We start from the raw sequence: 25,122 nt of genomic DNA, 5'->3' as shown, positions 1-25,122 counted from the left end.
CAGGAGGCCTCCTATTGCAGAGGAGGCCTGGTACTGACCACACGCTCCCTGCTCGCTGCAGGTGACAAGCCCACAAAGACAAGCCAGACAGATTGTGACATTCCAGTGACATTATAATCTCGCATCTCCCCTCTCCAGTCAATAACCCCCCCCCCCCCCCCCTACACACACACACACACACACAAATCACGCGTCCCGGATCAACAATTTCACGGTCTTCAAAAAGGGGGCTAGGAATTGGTAGCATGACCCTCCATCTCCTCTCTCTTAGCAAGAGGACATAGAGTGAGAGACGGAGAGAGAGACGGAAAGAGAGAGAGAGAGAGAGAGAGAGAGAGGGAGAGAGAAAAGAAAAGAGGGGAGAAAAGAGGGGAGATAGAGAGGGTTGGCAGACGCTACAGATCATAGAGTGGAGCCAGAGAAGATTAACATCGCCATCTACTGGCGAGTAGTGGTATGGCACAGCAAGGACGGTCACGGGTGACTATTCACCCAGGGCCCAGTCTCTAACAGGCCTGTCAGAAGCAGTTAGACACTCACCAAGACAATAAGCCTCACAGAGAGATGGTTCTGGGTTGACACGCCCCAGCCACACGGTCGGGGGGAATCTAAAGGCAGTTGGATCGACCCCCCCCTCCTTCCATTTCCCAAGCCTGACACTTGGAGTCACGGAGGACATCCTAGGTCTGTTACCAATCAAACTAACTGACATGGAAAAATGTTGGCAAAGTTTTCGTTTTTTCTGAAGGCTCATGAACTGCCAGAGTCTAACCTCAGGTCTTGGATTAAGAGCGAAGTTTAGCCATGTTGACAGCATCTTGAGACAAATAACTAGCTGGGTCATCGTCAGTTCTCCTTATATAATCCAAATTTAAGATGTGTTCGATCGCTATACAGCTACATTGACGTCAATAAGAAACGTGTCAAATGACTCAATAATTCGCAGTAATCTCCCAGTTTAAACAAACGAGTTAGACTTGAGATAGTTCAGGTATTTCAGTACATATCAAGTGCAGGAAAGGTCATCCTGCACCCATGTCACCAACCCAAAACTGACTAACCTTTTCCATCACATTGTGCCATAACTGACAGGTTTTGCAACATAGCTACTGAAGACGTACCTGCCCTTATACACTCGTGCTACCCAAATATTCACTGCTGTTGTTACCTCCGCTTTGATGTAGAAATTCTGTGAGTCTGAGAATGCCATTGTTCAAACCAAATGCATTTTTTGTCCTTACTATTTGCTATGAATAGACACTTGATCAACGTGACCTGAATACCTCTCATTCCACATTCAGTGAGGAAAAATTCCGCAAACTGTAGAACTGTCTAGGTGAAGTGCACTTAGACCTACTCTACTGTAGATCTGTTAAAGACAGAAGGCTGGCTAATATCTTGCAAATGTCAAATTCTTTGAAAATCACAGAAAGCAAACGATCCCGATCGTCAAGGCGACGCTCGTGGCTGGTGACAGCGCGCAAAGGGGTTTGAGGGAGGCCAGGAGCGACAGCGAAGTTGTCGGCCCCGACTTCGCCCCTTCAATGTCACGCTGGGCGGCGTGTTACGGAGAAGGGGCTGAGTTGGCGAGCTATGCGGGAGAGGACACCTGTTCTGGCATTTTCTGTCGACCTTGACACAGAAAACACATGACAATGCCACTCTGCATTTTAAAAGTGTTTTGATGAGGCCCTGTCTGTCTTTCCACCCCCCTCCCTCCCCCCCCTCCACACGCCTTGATACCTAAAACCATGTTCCAGTCCGGATAGGGGTGATCATTACAGAGTCCAACAGAAATAGTGTTAGATGGACCTTGAAGAGAAGCACGTAGTGATGATAAATCGGTGAGCGAATGACGTGTTTGTGAATGAACTGAGATCAACTCCCTTCATTCTCCCCTCCACACACACAAAAACTCCTATTGCCAGCTCTAAATGACCTACTGACCTTCACAGAAACGTTACGTCAACTTCTGAAGTGAAAGTGTGAGGAAATACTGTATTATGTTTTGTTCCGACAGAGCACCGACTGAATCAGTACAGCAGTTGGTGGAGATCTCAGCTGTAGCACCTCAGGGTTCCAGAACACCGTTTGAAATGTGTCGGTTTTAATCTGAAGCTCCTCCCACTGCCTGAACATGAAGACACAATAGCGTCCGTCCGTCTAGCTTCTGGTGTGGGGTAGGTCTGAATACAGGTGTGGAAAACATAACCACCTTGTCAATCCCACCCGCAGCCGAGTCCTGTCTGAGTGACTGTGCCGTGGAACACAGCCAGTCCAGGTGTTTTCATAATTGGCAGTCGTGCCTGTGACCTCAGCTATGGCTGCTGTTTACTGTGCCAGCCCTTGTTTTACTGGCCGGTCTGCACTTGTGCCCAGGCCGTAATGACAGCCCTTAACACGGCAGCTTCACACACCCTCCCCCTGTGCAGCACCTACGGGTGCACAAACTTACTGGCAGAATGCCCTGTGTGAGAGGTGACTGGGGTGCTGGGTAGCGGGAGGGGGTCAGTATGTGGGAGGGGAGGGGGTGTTTAGGGCAGGGGAGGGGGTGGCTGTGTGGGAGGCCTTGCTATGCCCTATTGCATATCACCTCCACAGTGAGAGTAAGTTTGCTTGTTAACCCAACAGACCTAACCCTCATGTACACAGAACACTGCCTATTCCACAGAGCAGGTTACTGGGGGAACACCTTGAAAGTATTCTAATTAGTGGATTACATTTTAAGGCGCAAACTATACTGTACCTACTCCTAAGTAGATCTGTGGAGTACTGTTTTCACAGATATCCCCCTGATAAAAACATAATCTCAGGGCGCCACACACTGAGAAACTCCACAACCCCATTAGCTGTTCACTTTCATTTATTTTCATCAAACCGAGAGAACTGACATGTATTAATTAATATCCATAACGTGTGTTTTTTTATTTTTCTTCGTCTTTTCTTCTTTATCCTCATCCCCCCCTCCTACCCTGGAAGACGTTTGGGCAAAATAAGTAATTAGCAGAACAAAATAATAAAATAAAACAGCATGTTTCAGAAATCCCTGATAAATGCTCTGTGAGGCTCCATCTAAATGTAAGAAGTGTAATACATTCTTGCTGTCATATTCCATTAAACTGTTATTACAGTCCTGATAGAACTATTAGTCACTACATTATTAATAACATTAATGTATTTACATTTTTGGTGTACAAGCCTGCTTCCAAGCAATAATTTATGAACCCGACTCCAGATATGTTATAATGTCCCTCATCTACAATCTTTTGTGTTTATTATTGATTGTGAAAACAGTCAGAATTCTAAGTTAACCCCCCCCTCCAGGCGCCCCCCCCTCGTCCTAATGTATTGGAGTGGGGTCTCTGCATTAAGGGGGTTGAAATAAAGTGCATTTACATCTGAAGCATAACTTCATAATTTACATTCCAACATTTATTAGAGGTGACAAACGAGCATTTGGTCCACTCATGCTTTGCCACAATGCAGCACTCATTCAATCCATATAAATTACAGCTGAGCTGTGAGTGCAAGTGAAAATTATTTCATCATATTTATGCAGGACATGTATGGCTCTATAGGGGGTTACGAGCACGGGCAGCTAACTAGATGGGATCAACATGCTGTACCTATAGATCTTTTTTGGAACGTAAACAATAACAGATCAGTTTAGAACGCAAGTTCTAAACTAGAATTAAAATTCTAGAATGTTTTAGAATTCTATAATGTTCAAAAATGTTCAAAATTCTAGAATGTTCATCAAAAAAGGTCTATAGCCTTGGGGATAGTTTGCTCAAATCCCATTGTTCTTCCCACACACAGTCACACGCACCTTGAAAACAGCTAAATGTTGGGCAAGAAAGGTGTTGATGCTGAAGGTGCTCGGAGATCTGCCATGCTGGCACTGAACCAGGTCGAATGCTGTTCTTTGAACCAGCAGGCACATGAGGCAGAATCCAGTGACATAATTAGAGAGAGTAGCATTTTCAGAAGTGTACTTACAAATGCACAGAGGGAATCCCGACATTTAAACAAATATCTGAAATGCAGGGGAGCTGGCGCACGACAAATTAACAGCCAGACTGGGACGCCAGATACAGACGGGAAAAAAGGAGAAAAAATAAAGAAAATCCCCACAGTGTCAATTACTAAATAATTTCTGTTTGGAATCAAGCCATCTCAAGCTACAAAACACTTTTCTGCTGTGTGACCTGACGAGACTTTGCACTTGATCCAGCACTGAGAGGCACCAGAGGGCCCTGGGCCTGCTCTGAGGAACCAGAGGAGGGGTCGACGGCGACCAGCAACACCCCCTCCCACCCCCCACCCCCCACCCCCGAGACAGAACCGTCTCCACTTCCAGGTCAGAGAGACAGGGAGGCATGGGGGCCCTTCCATCAAAAACAACTCCTGTTCATTAAAACCAGAGGACATCGCTAAAACGAAAAAGATGCTGACAAATCCAAGGGACTCAGCACCTGAATTACCATAGTCATTTACTTATTAAAGACAGGAAACTTCCTGTCAGTCATCCTCCATCACATCCCCCCATTTGCGTCGGAAAGCCGGCGTAATTGCTTCTCATACTAATCAACACAACTTGTGTAATTATGCCTTGAAAGTGACATTGGAGGGTGGGAGGGATGTGAGTGGTGCTGACAGCAGGAGACATGTCTGATTCATCAGGAGATTTCCAGTCGCGTCCAGAAGAGACGCTGGCAGCCCCGGCTTGGCCTCGCTTTCTGTTTTTACTCACGTAAACACCGGGAAAACTGTAAATCAAATCGCGGGTAATTAGAAAGAGGCACGGTAATTCGTACACGGCAACCCGACGAGGATTCTTTCCCAAGAATATCGAGGCAAAATAACTAGGCAGTAATTAAAGTGGTATCGTATTTCTATCTTTTTCTTAAGTAAACATATAATGACAGATTAAAGTTATGGGAGGACTGGAAATTATAACTCTTACCATGTTGTTTGGGTTAATATGTTTGCCAGGATTGACATTTCTACAAATAAAGTCCTGAGGGCTCATAAAAAGTTCATTGAATTCAATGTATAATCACAGTCTTCAAATATGACTTCGAAATGAACTTTCACAAGTGGGTGAGACGTTGTAAACACTGAGAACCCTAACCAAACCAAAACCCTGGCACAGGCTACCCACTTCCACAAACTTAAGAGGGTCAAACTAAGGTCAAACTAATAAATCAAACAATTTGACCCAAAGGCAGATACATTAAGGTAAACCGAGGTCAATGTGCCTTACAACTGGCTTCAGTAAAAATAATAATACATTTAAAAAAAAGTGAGAGATTCCAAGTAACCTTGGAATTTTTCCCACTGTTGCCTCAAGGGACTTGGCAGCAAGCATCGAGTCCAGCCAAGTTCTGAAAGCAGAAACCACAAAATAATAAAAAATAGGGTCGGACTCATCCCTACTCATCCTTTTCAAAGAGAAGGGTGGGCCCATCTGAAAAATCTCAAACATCAAAAAGAAGAGACTCACAGTTCTGGCGTGATGTGAAAAAGAGACTTGTTTCCTTCAAACAGAAACGAAGATGAGAGATTTATGAAAGTCTCATAAAAATAAAAATAAATGAAAGAAAAGAAAACAAACAAAGAAATTCACAAACATCTGCATCTGCGTCACCCCCCCCCCCCCCCATCAAAACCTCAAGGTTTCTCACACGTAAAAAAAATAATTTAAAAAAACGAACCCGGAGAAACAACGTTTTTGTGGCCAAACGGTAACGGCGTTGACTGCCAGAGACACCAGAGGCTTTCAGAGGAAAAATCCTGTGTGATTCACCCAACGACATTCAGCTCTAATGACAGAAAAAAAAAGAAAAAAAAAGTGACCTGCACTTAAACCACAAGTCCAAGCCAGGAGCTGTAAACTCATTTTCCAGAAGCCAGCAGCAACGTCGGCAGACCTCGAAGATGTGCTTCGAGCACGCACGATAAATCTGACGTGAAATCATAATCATAAAAGCAATTAGCTGACCCTGCGCCACTCGTCCTTGGACATGACAGTGAGAATTCATACAGAGTCCTCCAAGGAGGCCAGCAGGAGAGGGGGGGGGGCTGCAGGGGGGTAAGAGGGGGTGGGGGGGTGGGGGGGGGTGTTGGACGGAGAAAGAAAAAAAATGCAACACAGCAACAATAAAACAGTGGGCCCTTCCTGTATCATTAAGCACTGACACAAACACAGCCCAGGGTGAACAACAAGAGCCACTCAGAACAAGTAGACGAGGCAGATCAGAGAGCAGCTCGTCCAGACTGGCGCCAGAAAGGACATTCATCCTGCCCGAAAGGCTTCGTCAGAGAGCCGGAGTGCGCTGGGACGGTGTGTGGACCTGGACGCTCCAGGGCCTGTGGCAGGCTACACAGCAGGCCTCTGTGTGAAAAGGACAGGTTTTCAGGATCAGGTGCTAGACAGGTGCTTCTGAAATGGACTTTGCTCTCCAAAAGCTCAGGATGCGTTTAGTAACAGCGAGATTCTTCTCGCTCTCCCACCCCACCCACACACTCTCCCACACCCACACCAACTCTACACACCCACACAACACAGTGTCTCTCACCATCACTCCCGGCACGGTAATCACCAGGGCCGGGGTGGTGGCTACCACCTAGTGACCGTCTTCTCCAATAATCATGAAATATCTGCTCAGCTCTCGCCCCCTCCTCTGCCATAACTCTCCTTTACTGCAGACAGCTCCAATAAAGGATTACAATTACAATTAAAGTAATGAGCAAAGAGGAAAAAAGAAAAATCTCTGGGCAGGTTCCCCTGACTAACTAAATTGCAGACTGGTTTCTTCCAGAATAAGGACTGCCCTGACGGACTCGTTAATGGCTACCATTCCTTACTCCCGTGGAATAATTAATTTTGGGGCGTGTTGAAACCTAGAGTCCACAAAAATTAAAACAAGAGCCAGCTTTCAAAATTAATTCTGACATCAGTACTTTGAGCGTTGGCGTTGGTATTCTCCTTTTAATCCAAAGTGAAACCACCCTCTGTTCCTACGCATATAGCTAGCAATCGGCTAATTGGGAAGGTCAATAGACTCCTATACACCTAGCCTGGTGGTTTTAATGATATACGAGCATGACAATCGTAGATGGTTTTGACGTTTGTGGTTGATGTCTTTTGTCCCCAGGAGGCTGTATGTTGACAGAAAGGGCGTATTAAGAACCCTGGGAACCTTCTCACACTGATCACAGTCCCAGATCCCTCACTAAATATTAAACTAAATATGTTTATTCATTTTGGACTAGCATGTGAGCAACATCTGTTAGCTGGGAACCTATGAGACTAACTGGGAGGGGAGGGGAGCGGAGAGGAGAGGGAGAAGAGAGAGCAGGAGAGACACCAGGGGGCAGCAGCATGGCTAGATCTGGTGTCACAAGCTGCACAGTTAAATGTTTGTAAACAGCCAGCCAGTCAGTCAGTCAGCCAGCCAACAACCTACCCACCCAGCCAGCCAGTCAGTCAGTCAGTCAGTCAGCCCAACTCCTGGGCTTAAAATATCTTGTTGTTTTTGTCTCCTCCCTGTAGCACGTTGGTGAGCAGAGGGGCTACGGAAATTCAGAGGCTCCTGAGCCAAAAGAGATCACTTCAAAGCGCCTTATTTAACGGTCGCTAAATTTTTCATCAGTCGCTTAATATCCTGGGGAACGGGAGCGTTTGAAGTTGTAGTGGCACCGGGATGTTCTGTGTAGAACGCTGCCCCAACTTCATCCCTTCCTCCACCCACCTCCACCCCCAAACCTATTCCCCCACCCACCTCACCCCCACCTCCACCCACCTCACCCCCACATTGAGGAGTCATTGATATTAGGAATAGGAACACCGGCTTAGCCTGTTTTTTTTTCTCTGGGACCCAGCTGTACAGAAACACTTTCTCAGCAAAAACACACACAATCTGCTCTCCATTTATGACCAGAGCTGGTTACAGTAGGTTCAACAAACACAGGCGTGTGTGTGTTTATCTGATAGCAGTTTTGGAATGCGGTAACAAGGGCTGGAGGGCAAGAGATGGCAGAGAGAAAGAAAGAGAGAAAACAAGGGTAAATGGAGTTCCAGGGTATCCAATGGGAGTGGATAGAACAGAGAGAGAGGGAGAAATACAGAGACAGAGAGTTGGAAATAGAGAGAGAAGGAGAGAGAGTTGGAGATAGGGAGTGTAGGAGAGAGTGATGGGGAGAGAGAGCTAGAGAGAGTAGGAGAGAGTGATGGGGAGAGACAGCTAGAGAGAGAGCGAGAGCGAGAGAGTAGGAGAGGCTGATGAGCAGAGGACAGAAGGAGAAGGGCAGAAGCCCGATAGACAGATGGGAGAGACAGGCAGCACTGCCCACTGCAGTCAGGCAGAGAGACAGGCAGCACTGCCCACTGCAGTCAGGCAGAGAGACAGGCAGCACTGCCCACTGCAGTCTGGCATCAGGCAGAGAGACAGGCAGCACTGCCCACTGCAGTCTGGCAGAGAGACAGGCAGCACTGACAACTGTAGTCAGGCAGAGAGACAGACAGGGTGCCCTCTGCAGTCAGGCAGAGAGACAGACAGGGTGCCCTCTGCAGTCAGGCAGAGAGACAGACAGGGTGCCCTCTGCAGTCAGGCAGAGAGACAGACAGGGTGCCCTCTCCAGTCAGGCAGAGAGACAGACAGGGTGCCCTCTGCAGTCAGGCAGAGAGACAGACAGGGTGCCCTCTGCAGTCAGGCAGAGAGACAGACAGGGTGCCCTCTGCAGTCAGGCAGAGAGACAGACAGGGTGCCCTCTGCAGTCAGGAAGAGAGACAGACAGGGTGCCCTCTGCAGTCAGGCAGAGAGACAGACAGGGTGCCCTCTGCAGTCAGGCAGAGAGACAGACAGGGTGCCCTCTGCAGTCAGGCAGAGAGACAGACAGGGTGCCCTCTGCAGTCAGGCAGAGAGACAGACAGGGTGCCCTCTGCAGTCAGGCAGAGAGACAGACAGGGTGCCCTCTGCAGTCAGGCAGAGAGACAGACAGGGTGCCCTCTGCAGTCAGGCAGAGAGACAGACAGGGTGCCCTCTGCAGTCAGGCAGAGAGACAGACAGGGTGCCCTCTCTGGTAAACCCTCTTCCATGTGCCCTTGCATGCGTGTCGGCCTGGCCACGGAGGAGGACTAACGGCAACCAACGGCTCCCAGCCCTCTCCCTGGTTCTGACCCTGGGCACCGCAGGGACGATGGAGTCCCCCGAACCAGAGGCCCCTCAAGGAACCACGAGGAGGGTAGAGGAGAGAGGGAGGGGAGGGGAGGAGGAAAGGGAGGGAGGGAGAGGAGAGCCATGCTAGGAGCCAGGGTCTACCGATCAGGGCGAGGTGAGTCAGAACCTGTTAACATGACTGGTGTCTCCCGCCTGACAGCACAGTGCATCTGACACACACACAATCAAGACACACACACACGTTTGTATAAGAACAGGACTCGAGCACGCAGGCAGACACACACACACATGCCCAGAAGCCTCCCTCCAACCCCTGCCAGCAGTCTCCTTCCTCTCATCCAGATAAAATCCTTTCAGACACAAATTTCAATTATTCACTTCATCCAAATAATGCCATGTGACAAGAATTATCCCTACTGTAATAATCCACTTAACTGGGAAAGAGCAGCTCATCTAAAGGAGGAAGGAGAGAACAGGAGGAGGAGGTGGGAGGAGAGGGGGGGGGGGGGGACTTGTCAAGCAGTTTCAAATAAGGACCTTCTCATAAAAACATATTCTCCTCTTTTGAAGCAGGGAGTCTTAAAAGCACATTTGGGGAAGATGAAATTGAAATAAATTAGAAATATAAGAACAGACAGAACGACAATCAATATCCAGCAGATTAAATTAGCCTGGGGTGGAACACAAGACATGGGACAAGGAGAGCACAAAATGATCCGAGTTCAAGGCACACAGTTCTTTCATCCTGGCTGGGTCACAGATTTGTAGATTATATTCGTTGTGAGCGATTGTACTGTAATGCAGGGTTTGAATTAGGGGGGTCATACCCCCCCTAATTAAGACTGGGACACCCCAAAAAGAGGTCAAAACAGCAGGTCGGGAGGGTTGATATGACTTGCTGCCAGTTTTGCTGTACGATACTTTGTTGCTGACCCTTGACTACAAACGCTGTGTGGTACGTGCCCTGTGAGCTTGTGGGATGGATTGGACTTATCATCAACAGACTGCAGACATTACTTAAACAAGCAAGATACTATACAGTAGGGTAGCCACTCCCAACCTTTTCCACTTTGCGGCCCACTTGCATAGCTCAAATATTTTAGCTAGCACTAGATACTTTTACTGTGTGAGTAAGTTAGATAAACCTTACCTTTGTAATTGTGGATGTAGCTCAAAACGTACAATTTTAACCCCTTTTACCTGTTGCTTGAAGGGCAGCAACATAGGATTCTATGAACATCGTTAATTGTCATTTCAGGAAGACGAACCAAACTCCTCAGAAAAACCGGCATTTTGCGTTTAAAAACTAACGTAACAGCTCACTACCGGAAGTTGTTGACTTAGCTTATGAAGTATGCATGCATAGTGGACTGAAGTGGGCGTGTGCAAGTTAAGGTGGAAATATCACTTGGTCTTTCATCAACGTGCCAAGCGTAACTATTGGCGTTTCAGTCAAGATGAATTAAAGGCAAAACGTCATTTTAAAATTTGTAAGAATTTTCATAATTATTTACCAACAGTAAATATAAATATGTTGATATTGATTCATTTTTCATACTTTAGTTTGAATTGGTTTGGCGGGCCACCTGTATTGCCCTAGTAGACCACTAGTGAGCCGCGGCCCACATTTTAGGAATCGCTGCTGTAAGACTTCAGTTCACTGAAGCACGCGCCTGCTCTGTGCTTTACGCCATGGAGAAAAAGTTGACCCCCCCCCCCCCGATTGTCATTGTATAATTCGCAACCTGCTGTAACGGTATCATAATGTTGGCTAAGTGAGACACTATATTTGAAGAACTTTTCTTTGAGCTCTAAAGTTATAACTTTCGACCACAACACCTCTGGTCTGCTCCCCCTGGGAAAGTGGATCGGACAAAGATACTCTCTGCTCGATGGTTCCACAAAGTTAGAAGGACAATGTACCAGTGTATTCAGCCTGTTTGTGTAGTATAAATGTGTTGCAACATTTTCAGATAGCCCTCTCGAGTAAACACGCTTTCTTCTCCAGAGAGAAGGCCTATAATAGTAGGCCTACAACCAGATTACAGGTGTTAGTCACTGCAGTCCGTGTGTATAAAGTAAAGGTGAATTGACTTCATGCTGTTAAGGTCACTTGATGTTTGGGCCAATGCTTTCTAACGGTGACACAAAAGCAGTCTTAACAGAGCTCTGTTCGGATGAAACGTATAAACGTCCGTAAGATTTATAGAAACCCCATATGATGCTAAGAAAACATCATTTAACATTCTAAAAAATAAACTTCTGCTTTATTATATCCCATATTCACATTTTGTGGAAGTCAAACAGCAGTGTCGTCTTACCAGCGCTTCTCTGGGGACCGCTGCATCGTCTCCGGACGGAACGCCAGGCTGAAAAAGGCAAAATACTTAGGTTAGGGCGCCATCTAACGGACAAGTAGAGAACATTCCGGTTGCAGGACAATGTTTTTCCTCAAACAAAAATCAAGCTGATTCAAGGTACTTTCATGTAACCAATTAATGTAACATCAGCACATACCCAATTGTACAGAGAATACATTACATGAGTGTGCATACATGTGCAAGTAGCCTATGAATACTAAAACACGGTGTAAATCATTCAATTTAAATTTCTGAATGTCTGAAAAGGCCTACTTTGACCTGATTACCTTCAAAATTACAGAGGCATTCGAGTCATTGTATGCATCAGTGAGCTCCAATCAGAATTGTGAGCCTTTTGCCTTCGCTTGAAATACGAGTCTTTGTCACATTAGAGCCATAAGCCTCTGTAATACAGCACCGGTAACGGTACATTATGACCATGGGCCCGTGAGCCATCTCCTGATCAAATCTAACTCTGTCAGCAAAAGAACTTAAAATGCACATCGACAGATTATCTCAAATTGCAATGACGCGGGCGATACAATGGCCTATTTGAATTTGGGGTGGTTGATCAAGTTAAGGTAGGGAACACATCAAAGGTAAGTTACAAGAGACCCCCTATCCTATTCACAGTCAGTGTGGACTTCAGCCAATAACTTTTTGTTCAGAGGAGAGCGATTCACATAGGTCACTAAAATGTAGAGAGTAGGAGCAATTGCACACAAAAATGTCCCACAAGCATAGCCATAAGAAGTGGCTCATTTAGGATCAGGACTAAGGCTAGCCTATTTATAATAGGTTTAGATATGCCACCCGAAACAGTCAAGAGTACCTGTATTTGATACATATGGCAAATAAACTTAAAACTTGACAACCTAATCTTGATGTGTTGTTGCCTGAAACTATTGTTGACAAATGTTTTTTGCAGAATCATAGTCGTCCTCCTCAAATAATTGTTGATCATGCATTCAGCTGTACCCATGTGATTTAGTGTAACTATGATAATAGTCATGCGTAACACTTCGACCAATACTGAAATGGCTAACTTTGATTAAGTGGATTTGTACAGTTGAAAAGTTGGAGGCAAACTGAAAGCGCGTTGGACTTCCTCTGCATTTATAGTCTAGTTAGCTAGCTAGCAGTATCATCATTGACCTTTTCTCGTGAGCATTGAACTATTACGTAAGATAGACCGACATCAGGCAATTTATACTACAGGTACAATTAATGTTGGCTTATACTATAGCTAGCTAGCGCAGCTATCTGACAAACTGACAGTTCGGCCTGCACATGTAACAAACCACGAGAGTCACTCGAACCCAATGTTCAAACTTTACGCATAGTACATGCGACTACTTGCTCGCTAGCTTGCTAGCTTGCTAGGTGATACAGGGACATCTAAACAAGAACAAAGGAAGCTATTCAGAAAATGCAGTCTCATGTCACGGGAGTTGTCGCGTAATAAACGCTTTTGCACAGTTCAAATCAAATGTTGCTGAAAGAAAACAATGAGACCTGAGTTTGAGGATCAGGTTGATCAGCCGATGCCATCTTTCCAGCCCTCTCCTGGCTTTACTAGCGTGTTTGCTAGCTAGTCACTATACGATCATTTGTTTACTCTGCCAGTCCCGGCCCACGGCTGTTTTGATGCTGCCTATCCGAATGGCGTACTGCTTTCCCACGTACGGATTGGGTCGCTTTGTCTTTTGACACGAAACGAGGGTACATATCGATTCATTCGTCAATGATTGCTCTTGACTGAATAGGTAAGGACGATTAATCGCTAAAGGAAAACAGGATCATAACTACTGGAGGTAGTTCCTTGTGAGCGGTAGTGTGTAGTTAATCGGCGGTAAAATAACTTAAAGCTGTCGGCTTTAGCTTAATTTCACTTTGTCTACGACAGCGACGTCATGACAGAATTAAAACCTTGTAAGGTGTGCAATGTTTCACGGCAGAAATCATACGGCTTGGTGGTTTCTTCTTTAACACAACTGAAGATTAAAGGTAAACAAGTAAACAGGCGTGAAGTTCATGATGCGCGCTGGCCATTCACAGTTTCAGTATTGTAAGCTATTTAGTTTAGCAAATATATTGGTAGCAGCGAGTCACACGTTGCAAAGTAGTAACTTAATGAGAAAATAATTACTTGTCTTTGTGTATTTAGTGGTCCGTCAGTGGTATCGGTTTTAAACCTGTGTGGCCAATATGTCAAATGTCCAATATGTTTTTCACAAAGTCTTACGAACCAACCACAATAATTCATGGTTTTATTGAAAGCCTCTAGCAAAAAAAGCGTCAACTCATGTGATACTCATGGGCAGTCTCTTGTCTCAGAGCTTTGCCCCACATTTCCTTCTTGCGCGGACTTGCCTGACACTGTATGCATCGCTCCATTCCTAGTGTGCGATTCACAAGGAGGGGTGCATACCTCCCACGTCTTCTGAGCAAAACGTGAATGTTAGAATGCTCCTTTCAGGACTCGTGGTTTCAATTTAAGTAGAAACCTCAGGAGTTGCAACCACTGTTTTGCTAAATATAAAGAAGTAAAGACGCCTAGTTTATTGCTCAACGAGAACACGGCTTGGCACACTGGAAGCAACATTCCACTTGGCTATCGGAATGCATCCTCCTAGCCCGACCACATTCTATGTCTACGTATAGGCCTACACGTATGGTACATCATTGTCTCGGACTGAAACATTTCATGTCAGGGAACATGTTCCAGCATTCAAATTATAAACTTGAATGTGACTCGAAATGTCACTGTACCTCATTTAATTAACCTTACCAGTTCAACCATTTTTCCCCGAAATGTCTTGAAACGTGTGTTGAACTACTTTGTTGTTTTTTAACCATTCCTCCCCTTAGGATGCGAGTCTCTTGGCTTCGATCCAGACGCCGTCTCTGTGGTTTTAGAAGATGACGGGACAATAGTAGAAGACGAAGCCTATTTCTTGTGCTTACCACCCAACACAAAGTTCATGCTTTTGCACCAAAGAGAGACATGGGCCCCACTTAAAAAAAGTGAGTTTTTTGTTTTTGTTTTGATCAAACGCTCACCAAAGCTCCACTGTAATGTAATGAATATCGTCATGCCAACATTCAGTTACAGTATAAAATGTAAAACGTTTTTGAATACAAAGTTTCAGTCAAATCCAGACACAAAAAAGTTGGGTTGTTAAACAAACCAACTAAAGCTTTGGGATTAACCCAGTCTGGACATGCCTCCCATCCTCCCCAATGTCCTCCTGTCTCAGAGACTGACTGACATAGTGTCTCTTTTCCCTTGCAGTTGACGGAGGGACGGCATGGCTGAGCAGGGACTCTATGGACCTGGAGACAGTGGAGGCAGATTCAGTGGACAGCTCCTTGGCTGTTCCCCGGTCCTGGCAGTCCCTGGCTCAGCAGCTGAGGCAGGACCTGGCCAGCATCATCCTCATGTCTGAGGCCGACCTGCAGGTAACCTCACACTAACACCAACAAAAAGTTATTCCCAAACGGCGCGCAGCTTCGCTCAGGTCTAGCTAGGATGTTCCAATAGAAAACGAGGCAGACAAACTGATTTTGTCGCTGACGCTCGCTAGCGTTGCATTCAGTTAATACATGGTCTAACATTCAAACTAATACGATTAATTCTACTGGATCCCTGTCAAGGACAAAGGAGATACATCGTTGAGTTCTGACAATCGACGACTAGGTTCAGGCTGTGTCAGGAGGAGCAGGCTTTGAACATGTCAGACGATCACTGGGGTGAGCCTCCAAGTTTTTGGGTCATGTTTTTGGTTTTCCCCCAGTCCCTGGTGGACGTCCCTGGCTTGGAGCTGGCCTCCGCCCTTGGCTTCCAGGAGAAGAAGGCTCAGAACCTCCAGGAGACTCTTCAGAGGGTGTTGGACCGCAGGGAGGAGGAGAGGCAATCCAAGGAGCTGCTCCAGCTGTACCTCAGAGCTGTGGAGAAGGAGGACAGCCAGCTGGCCCTGCCCAGCCAGACCGGTAGGAATGAGAAACATCTGGTACAGATAGTTAAGGCCCTGCCCAGGAAGGATGACCAGTTCTGAATCCTGTGGGATCTCAGAGGAAGTGATGGGTGTCAGTGGGATTCGGTGTACAAAGCATGTGAAAGACACTCACACCTTTGCATACCTTTTAGATATGACCATTGTTTGACTAAGCAGGAGTGGGGTGTTGCTACAGGTTGTGCCCTCCTACTGAGACTAGCAGCGTAGAGAATGAGAATGTCAAATATATTTATTTTTGTACTGATGAAAGACAAACGCGTACTGTGACTTCTCACCCTCCTACAGTCTGTACGTGTTGAGTGTACTTGGTCTCTAGGGGGAGCCGTTGCTCTGACTACAAACAACCATCCCATCTTACGCACACTACCATTCTGACCATGCACTCCCTTACTCTCATTTTGTTCTGATTCTCTCTGACTGTCAGATGATGTCAGAAGTTTGTGACACGCTTGTTGTCGTGGTGACAGGGGCAGGTGACATGGATGTGCCTGATGGGATGGAGGTGGACTCATCTTCAGGTTTCATGTCCAGGACTCTGATGGTCTTGAAGGGCAAGACCAGCCCCGAGACCAGGCTCTCCAACGAGGAGATCCAGGTACTCACCTTTCCTGTGAACACCAAACCTGAGGACACCTGCTTCCAGTCAGTATGACCCCATGACCCCTACAGTCAGTATGACCCCATGACCCCTACAGTCAGTATGAACCCACAGTTACTTAGCTATTCAGCCAGAATGAGATACGACTGAATGAGGAGAACAAGCCAGGGTTACAGTAGGAACTACAGAAACGGATCATCTGGCAGAGACTGTGAAGTGCTTGGGATCATATGTCCACTAGGTGGCACTATCTCTCTGTGCTTCACTCACCTCACGTACTGTATGTGGTCCTAGGCAAAACGTAGCAACGAGAAGCTCGCTACATGGTCAAACTGTAAACCCTGTCAACAAATAAGAAGACTGCCTACGACCTGAGGTGATAGATATTTTTCGTGTGCGTCATGGTGACGGGAGCAGGCCATTTATAAGACCTCTCTTTCGAAATCTCCATGAGCGTCAGGGAGGAGAAGTTGGTGGTTTCCTGAAGCTATTTGTCAAAATGTTTCCCATTAATAGCTCAAGGTAAAATGATAATTATAATATTGATATCAAACCACTCTGTTTGCATTTAGAGAACCCTTGAATATGAATCTTGAAATTCCTTTGGGATTAACCAAGTGAATTGAATAGTTTCTCTACCACTTATCTGTCCACCTTGAACCATGAACATCATCAAAAGCACTGCTTGGAGTAGTGGTAATGATTAAATAAATACTTTCCGCTTTTTGAAGGAGTTAGCGAGGTTTCCGGCGCAGATTGTGTCTATTTCTAGCCTAGCAGAAACAAAGCTCCCAATCTGTCTCGCTTTTCCTCCATGCGCAGATGGTGGTGAGCAAGGGCACAGCCTCCATGGAACAGGTGCTTGGCTGGAGCCCTGAGAGGACCTCGGCCCTGCTGCAGGCCTGCGAAGAAGAGCTGACCGGGAGACTGCAGAAGGTCCGGGCCATGCACTCTCTCACCGCCTCCTCCGTCTCCCCCTCACAGCAGGATGGCACTCTGCCCTCAGCGGACAGCCCGGACCAGCACACGCCAGTCAAGCGTAGCAAGTAGGCTAACACGGGGCTCCTTGAACACTGGGGCCGATGAGAGCACACGTTGCCTGCGCCGAAGGGGAGGGATGATGAGCCCAGCTGTTAGCGTTAGCCGTTCATATTGATGTATGCCGCTATCAGGGAATGCTGATGAAGCAGATGGACGAAATTAGCCAAGATAACACATCTGTGAGTTTTAGGGGGGAAAGGGGTGGGGGAGGCCGAAGCCTATTTGTCATGATGAGCCAAAATACATTTGCATATATATATATATTATTATTATTTTTTGCTTAACTCATGTTTATGAGAGATGCTGGGAGTGGACCACTTGTAGTGTGTGTTGATTGAGTTCTCAAGATGTGGACATTGAACCCTGAAATATGCAGCTTTGGGGTTATGTGCATCGTCTGTTCTAGAGGTGTTGCCATGGCTCTTATTCCCCAACAAGTGATTGATCCTCTACCTTAACGGACAGGAGTCTTAATAAATCATAATTTTCGGAGAGAGACAGAAATTTGAGGGAAGTCGGTAAAGGCTCAGAACAATTTGTCTCTGCAGCTGACTTAACAAGTTGCGTCCATCTTTGCCTCTGTTTGTTCATTCTTTAGACCCAACAAAGCCTTACACTTTAAGTTATTGTTTTTTGACTCGCAAATCAAGACCACTGTTCAATTAATGACCAAACTATGTGCTATGTATGATATGCAGATATTCCTTAGCTTATATTATACATTTTACTTAAACTGTGCCGTATAGAAACCCCTTTTCCTGCACTTGTGTGTTTAGGACACCAGTACCCCCTAATTATAGAAGGGATGAGTGGTTGTGATGTAACCATGCATGTGCGCCCATGTGAGTCATGTTTGTGCGTTGATATGACAGCTCTGTGATATCATACCCCCTGGTCTATACCATGAGCACTTCCAGACCCATTATCACATTCACAATACAGGGTAGTGTTTGAGAACATGCTACCAGACATGACAGAACCAGGAGAATATTTCACCTTAAAAACAGGCTTATGTTGTTTTGGATTCAATAAAAAAATCTGTGTCCTGAACCTGAACGCTCCCTTAAAGGCTGGCATAAGTTCATCCCTTTTCAACCTAATTTTGTTCCTATGAAATATATGGTGTTATTGTCATGTCATGTATTAGTAACATGTTTTTATGGGAGCTCTGTGTGTACATTTTGTAAGTCACTGTCCTAATGAGGCACTTTGTTTTTGCATGTTTGCTTTGCTGTTGAAAGGAGGCAGAACACTGCTTCCAGTATTACTCTGACCAATCACAGAATGATGTCTTCCTGACTACAATAAACTGTAACTTGGACCTGTACCGTGACAACGGTATTGTTCCTTTTAAGTTGAGAAAATGTGTGGCGCCTCTACTTGGCTCGAACGATGTACGTTCACATGCAGCGCGTGTTTGGGTTTTATTGAGGTATTTTAACGAGGGATAGCGTAGGTGAGCCACACCAGACAAGTCCTAAAGGACGGTTGTGGAGGCTTTGTTGAAAGGTACTCGTTTGTAGGAACATTGGTAACGCCTTCCATCATAATGAACCGTCGCTCGTCTCCATCAGTGTCCAGCTCCTCCACGCAGTCCTGACCACGAACCCTGGGAGGAAATCACGGCGCCTGCCAATGGTTATTCAGTCTCCCTGTAAGCAGCTCCATTCAGATGCTAAGTACCATGTGTCACACAGCTGCAATTTTAGAGTTGGTGCATATGGAGCTGAACAGTATGTGTGTGTGTGTGTCAAGAAGACTTTGTACTCTAGGATTGTGTTTGTGTGTGTGTGAGGCAGAGTTGCCTTTTGGTTTTGCACAGCTACTTCATATCTTTCAGTGGTTGGTAAATGGGGTTCATGGTGTGTGTAATGCCTTTGGCTTCGATTCGACTGAACCAGTCACACACAACTCAGCAGCCTTAGAGAAGACAGAGTACCTATGGTAATACTGTTATACAGGGGAGCGCCCCACCAACAGATCAAGTCAATGTGAGCTATCGTTGTTGTTCCTGCAAAGCATACAGTTCAGTTTTGTTTTAGAGAGCGAGCTGAACAATCATGACTCCAGATTCGAGTCTTTTAAATGTCAAGGTAATGTCATCTGATGGGTCAGTGTCCATGACTGAACACGTTTATTCAGGCCGACGTGACAGTACCGTGGTCTTAAACCCCTAGAGTCCACCCTCTGTTGGAGGAGAGATTGTAAGTTCTTGAAAACAGCTACATCAGCAGCTCGTCTGGAACGGAGCTGAACGGAGTTCTCACAAGACATCTTGAAGACTTTCATCTGATGATAAACTTATAATTTGAATTCAAACAAAGGGTACATGTTCTTGCCTGTTACTGTGAACCCTTACTGGGGACTCATCTCTTCTCTATTTCCACAAACAAAGGGAGAGAGACAGAAAATGTTAGCGAGCGGATGCTAAAGTGTCCGACAAGAGGCAATTTAATGTGTGTGAAGAACCCTTTAATGGCTGTTTTGATCGAGAAGGACCTGTAGAGGATCGAGAAGTGCATGAATAATGTATGCAGGTTAACACAATCACCATGAACTGTTTCTACGAGACCAGCAGTTGATTTGACTTTCAAAGTACTTCACTGCATTAATTCAATGTTTTCAGGAGCGAATTACTGAACCTTGTAAAGTCTATGCATCAGACTGAAGTCAAGTTTGAATAGGGTGATATTAGGTTATCTTTGCATTTCGTTGTAATAGTGAGGTTTCCCAAGAAAGGATCACTGTTATATATTTTGTATGGTTAACTTTATGACAGATACTAGTTAAACTAAAAAACATTTTACTTTTGAATAGAAACCAGCAAATTGGTTCAAATCTTTTAAAGACATCTAACAGTATTAACATCACTTTAGCAACAGTATGTATTACTTACCACCAATAAAAAAACATTGGAAAATGTGAATGGAAATAATGGCAATCGGACTTGCATCCACAAACCATATGCCTGTAGATTTTTTCGCTAAACCAAAGACATAATTTGAATCAATTTGGAGATGACTGGCTTTATTCTGCTTGCATCTTAAAATCCATAACATATTGGGTCATACCAACATATGTGACATTTATTTCACCCTTTGTTCCTGGGTGGTGGTGACACTAGAGTACTTGATCTTCCACCCTTTGTTTTTCCCTGAGGCGTCAGACCTGAACGTGATGTGGACCTGGTAACTTCCTGTGTCGATCTGTCCAGGCGAGGAAGATCCACAGAAGGGTCCGTACTCCTGGCCCTCTGTGGATATCTTAAGATTGGGGAGCAGAAGGAAGATTTGGGAATTCAGCTAGTTAGCCTGCAGGGGGTTTGATTTGTGGTTGCGTTTGACTGTTGATGTATGTCTAACTGACGTAGGAAAGGAACAGAATGGCTATACATCTCAGAAGGCCACAGCCGGCTCAGACAGGTTTCCTCCAGAAGCATGAGAAGGAATACGATTACTTATTCATTGGCTCCGGACTTCCCGACTTGTGTTACAGAGTGTCATCAAGGGTGTCACGAGGTAAAAAACAAAATACGTTTTTTCCCATTGACGTCTGAGAAGAACTGACCTTCAGGTTGTCGTAGGGACAGGGGACATCGGGGTGACCCTCGACGTCAAAGGGTTCGGGGAAGTCCAGAAGGATCCGGGATCCCTGTGGCAGCCGGATGGTGTAGTCACACGTGCACATGCTGGGGTAGGGAGCCGGGTACCCTGGACTAGTCAGCTCCCCCGACCCCTCTGTCAGAACCTGGACCTGGCACGGCACTAGTCACAACACACACCCGGGCCCAGAAACAATCACACTGTTCATCGATCCACACTTGTTTGGTTTAGCCTGCTACTTTGGAGTTGATTTGTTTTGTTCATGTGTTTATTTATTTATTTTTGGCTGAAGGCACAGTCATTAATTTCTGACCCAGCCCCCTAGTGAGGCCTTTGATTTTCTGTTAGATATGGATGAGTGGAAAAATGCGTCTGCCATTTTGAAAAGAGTAAGTATTGCTGAGAAAACAGCTTTTAATTTGAAAACATTATCCTCGTTATTTAATGTGAGTTAACTGATGCACCATCACACATTTCCAAGTTAATAAGAAAGTCAGAAAGTACCAGAAAATGTGACAACAACAAACTGACATTTCGAGGAGGCTGACTAGCTGTAATCTTGTATAATTAAAAAAAACCTTAAAGTGGGTAATCAGTTTTGCCCACTCATCCCACACTATCTGGTGTCACTTTTTACTCAGGCAAAGAATAACAATTTAAGATACGTCTCCTTCGGTAATTGTGATTAATTACCTGGCATCAGTACACTATTAGGGCTGCAAACAGGTATCCATTTTCAGTGTGGGTCTCCCTTGGGAATCGACAGTAATTAACCCAGCCCTGCACCGGCTGCCACAGATCAACTGGCTCTTACATCAGTGTTTCTCCAGTCTCAAATTAGTTGGCAATCATTCAGGCGACATGATAATGGGCTACTGTCTCAAACACAGCATGCCCCTCTTATATTAACGAGGAATACATTCTCCACAAACATAAAAATATATTTACTTTAAAAATAACTATTTACTTTTAAATAAAACATTGGTTTATTTTTTATTCAGAATAGCTACAAGGGGGTGGGGGCGGGGGACTGCCAATCTGATGTATTTAATTTGAAGGCTACATTTTTACAGTTTAGCACAATGCTGCTCACCTTTACTTCAATACGTTTTTTTTTCAACCCACAATCTGACTGTAATAAACCTAAAGATTGTAATAAACCTAAAGATTATATGTATTTATTCATGCATTCCATGGAGTTGCTGATGTAGGACTGGAATATGGGACTGGGGTTGAACTCTGGGAGGCTAATGATGATCTCTGACTCACACCCCCAGTCGCCAGTACTGGATGGAGTAAGGAGCAGTTGGAATGTAATCTAGGGATATATCACGAGGGCGTACAAACATGTTATTTGTCAAATCAATAAAACACTTCCGTGACTACACACCATAAATCAGTGTTTGATTCTGTCTGAGACTGTATGAAAGATGGTGAAAAGGTTCATGTGTCATTATTGTTGAATTATCTTGTGATCATGTGTCCCCCAATCGTCTTACCAGTGCAGGATCTGTTGTTGTCATGGAGAAGGTATCCCAACCTGCATGAGCAGTAATAGCCACCAACATAATTGTGACAGTAATGATCACAAACAGCTTCCCCCTCTACCAGGCTCAGACACTCGTTGACATCTACGAAACCAAAAAGACAGAGAGAAGAGCAGGTTACCTCACAGAGCAAAAGTCTACCAAGAACCTAGTTGACACAGAAACGAACAAAAATGTTCCCTTTGTATTCCCTAAATAAAATATAAAATTGCAAATATAACTCCCAACAATCACAATAATAACAAACTTCACTGATAACTTTTTTCTGCATGTTGTTGGATCGGGATGACATCAGCAAAGGTGTGAAACGCCTACATCACCTTCGGAGGTGTAAAATGCGTGAAAGCCTGTGAAACGGGCCTCGTTAGAGTAGTCGCTCCTGAAGACCACAGACATGACGTTCCCGGCCGACAGGATGACCGTGTTCCTAGGAGCGTCCTCATATCCTTTCTCTCCGTCGCCACAGAAACGCAAAGTCTCGTTTGCCTCGGCCAGCACCTAGTTCGATCACAACAAAGACATCAAGCAGCGTTGAAACACAAAGGATAGAAAACTAAACAAAGAAAAGTACAGTTGGTTCCTGGGTGGAGGTAAATGCTAGCTTGGCATACCTGGATGTAGTCGTATTGGCAGTTCTCTGAGGGCTCCAGGCTGAAGTGGGTGAAGTAGAGTTTGACCCGGTGACCTTCCGGAACGCTGATGTTCCACACGGCGTGATGGTTGTTGGGGTACGGGCGGGGGAAGTCTGGGGAGGTGAAGCTGCCAAACAGGCCGGTCAGCTTCACCGTCTGGGACACGGGCAACAGGGCGACCAGGGCAAACACACAAAACACACTGGGGGAAATAAGGCCAAGACTTCACCACACAAACTCCACAAGCTTCCTTCATCATCAGTGAATAAACAACAACAAAAACATACTCATCCATCTTGACTGCTGCAGGTTGCCAGGAGGAGCAGTATAACATATTGCCTTTTGTGTTGTTTCAGTGTGTCTAACTGACTACCTGTGAACCCTGTGTCCTTGAGGTTAATGACCGTACTAGAGAGCTTAGAATCAACAACGAATGATGGACAGATCAATTCTTCCATCCGTGTTGATTATTTGCTCCAAACACTGCATTTCTCAGTCTGTGTAATAGCGATGATCCTATAGACATTCAGTTGTAACTGCTCTACATTTGTGCCGCAGCCTATTTAAATGCCTATCTAAAAAAAATGAGTAAATGTATTTCAAAAGGGAAAGTTAACTGCAAAAAAGTTGAGAGACTTGGGAGAGAGGTCAAAAGGATCACATGCTAAGCTATAGAGTGATTAGGCCTATATTTAGTCATGCTACATGTCTCATTCAGAGTAAGCAGAAAGTGTTGAGTTGGTTGTCTGAAAGGCTGTGAGTTTGAGTAGGAATGCAATGTATGGACATGTTTTGTTTATATAATATTGTTGACATGTCGCCATCTACACTGATGACTGCATATGCAAAAAACAAACGGCTAATACTGAAACATGCTTCAGACAACTGAGAAAGCTTTTCCTGTCCCAACAGACAGTGATGATAATCAGACAGGATAGGGGCAGCTAATTATTTCTGACCTCGCTATTATAATTGCTGGGTTGCGTGATGTCTGAATAAAAAGGTGGGAAACATAAATACACCGTCCTCTAACATTCGAAACATGCTTGTTCACACCTAATTATCAGGGGATGGAGCAATAAAGCGACAAGAAAAAACTAAAGCTGTGTGTTTCCCCGATGAATGGCAATATAATACATCCGGTTTGGAGGGGTTGGGGCGCGGGGGGGGGGGTTGAGGGAAATAAAGAGTTGCACCTGAACTGCTCCAATTACGGCGAGAGCAAAATAGATGCAAAAGGTTTTTGTGATAGAAAAGCTATTCATTCCCACACTACGGCTTGTCGAAATGACACCGCATTTTTGCAGTTATTATAAAGTGATGGGGCCTTTCAACTGGTAACAAATGATTGCTAAATAAGCTTATAATAGCCCCCATCCCACTCCCCCCCCCCCCCCCATTTCCATTGCACCACAACTCTAATGGACTATGTTGGTGCTGGATTATAATAATTATCTGTGTAAACGTCAGTGGTAATTTCCCTTTGCTAAAAACCCGTCTCATTATCCTCTTTTCATACCGTACCATAACCTCTGCCTCCTCTTCTGGAAGGGGTCTGGAGCCCTAGCCTCTGTGGTTGATTGGGCTTGGTAGACGTACTGTGTGTCTCATAACCAGTAACGATGGTGTGCTGCAAAGCACCCTTTGATGGTCAAGTGTGTTTCTGTCTGGTAAAGAAAAGGATACATCTCCTTCTTGATGAGTCTGACGTTTTATAAACCAGACGTCGGTACAGTATCTCTGTCACAGAGTAACGCGGTCCTTCGTGAAGAACACGGAGAGACAAAAGAGGTGACAATGCAAAGAAGGTGCGGAGGAAGAGAGGAAGAGAAAGAAAACAACTGTATAGTTCTGGTAGATGAGACGCATTTAAGACACTTAGATATCGTGTATTATTGGTGCATTAGCATAGCACACTGCCGCTAACATTTTTAGAAAAAATTAGGCCTATCTTTGTGAGAAAGAAAATCGGAAGAAAACTGCAATTACATGCTGCCAGTAGGCCTATCAATCTTTTTGTACTATTAAAGCTCTCTATTTGTGAATTTAATCACTTTATTTACATTAAAATAAGATGGCTGGGCAAGGAGGAAAATAATACTGTCAAAGAGGAGATGACATATTAATGAGTAGATTTT

At 45.1% G+C, this 25,122-nt stretch overlaps 3 protein-coding genes across 3 annotated transcripts in view; 1 reads left to right on the top strand and 2 right to left on the bottom strand.

Moving 5' to 3' along the window:
* pex14 (peroxisomal biogenesis factor 14) overlaps positions 1-13,235 on the bottom strand; it is a 47,269-nt gene extending 34,034 nt beyond the window's left edge. Inside the window, exons 1-2 of the mRNA XM_062460294.1 lie at positions 13,061-13,235; positions 11,507-11,554 (exon numbers count right to left, since the gene is read on the bottom strand). Of these exons, the coding sequence (XP_062316278.1) occupies positions 11,507-11,554; positions 13,061-13,096 (84 nt within the window). The 5' untranslated portion in view covers positions 13,097-13,235. The remainder of the gene's footprint in view (positions 1-11,506; positions 11,555-13,060) is intronic.
* A 98-nt stretch (positions 13,236-13,333) lies between these two features.
* On the top strand, positions 13,334-20,732 carry dffa (DNA fragmentation factor, alpha polypeptide). The gene is made up of 7 exons (XM_062460295.1): positions 13,334-13,552; positions 14,417-14,572; positions 14,841-15,007; positions 15,343-15,538; positions 16,032-16,159; positions 16,985-17,208; positions 20,363-20,732. The coding sequence occupies exons 1-7, from the start codon at positions 13,459-13,461 to the stop codon at positions 20,373-20,375; spliced, it is 978 nt and encodes a 325-aa protein (XP_062316279.1). The 5' UTR covers positions 13,334-13,458; the 3' UTR covers positions 20,376-20,732.
* Positions 19,752-23,384, bottom strand: masp2 (MBL associated serine protease 2). The gene is made up of 6 exons (XM_062460297.1): positions 23,272-23,384; positions 22,964-23,186; positions 22,673-22,850; positions 22,305-22,436; positions 20,771-20,967; positions 19,752-20,466 (listed from the first exon to the last, which is right to left on the bottom strand). The coding sequence occupies exons 1-6, from the start codon at positions 23,316-23,318 to the stop codon at positions 20,290-20,292; spliced, it is 954 nt and encodes a 317-aa protein (XP_062316281.1). The 5' UTR covers positions 23,319-23,384; the 3' UTR covers positions 19,752-20,289.
* Positions 23,385-25,122: the final 1,738 nt, after the last annotated feature.

Source organism: Osmerus eperlanus, chromosome 4 (genome assembly GCF_963692335.1).
Source record: "Osmerus eperlanus chromosome 4, fOsmEpe2.1, whole genome shotgun sequence".
Lineage (NCBI taxonomy): Eukaryota > Metazoa > Chordata > Actinopteri > Osmeriformes > Osmeridae > Osmerus > Osmerus eperlanus.
Note: the sequence above shows the minus strand (reverse complement) of the source record. Positions and strands in the feature narration are given on the sequence as shown.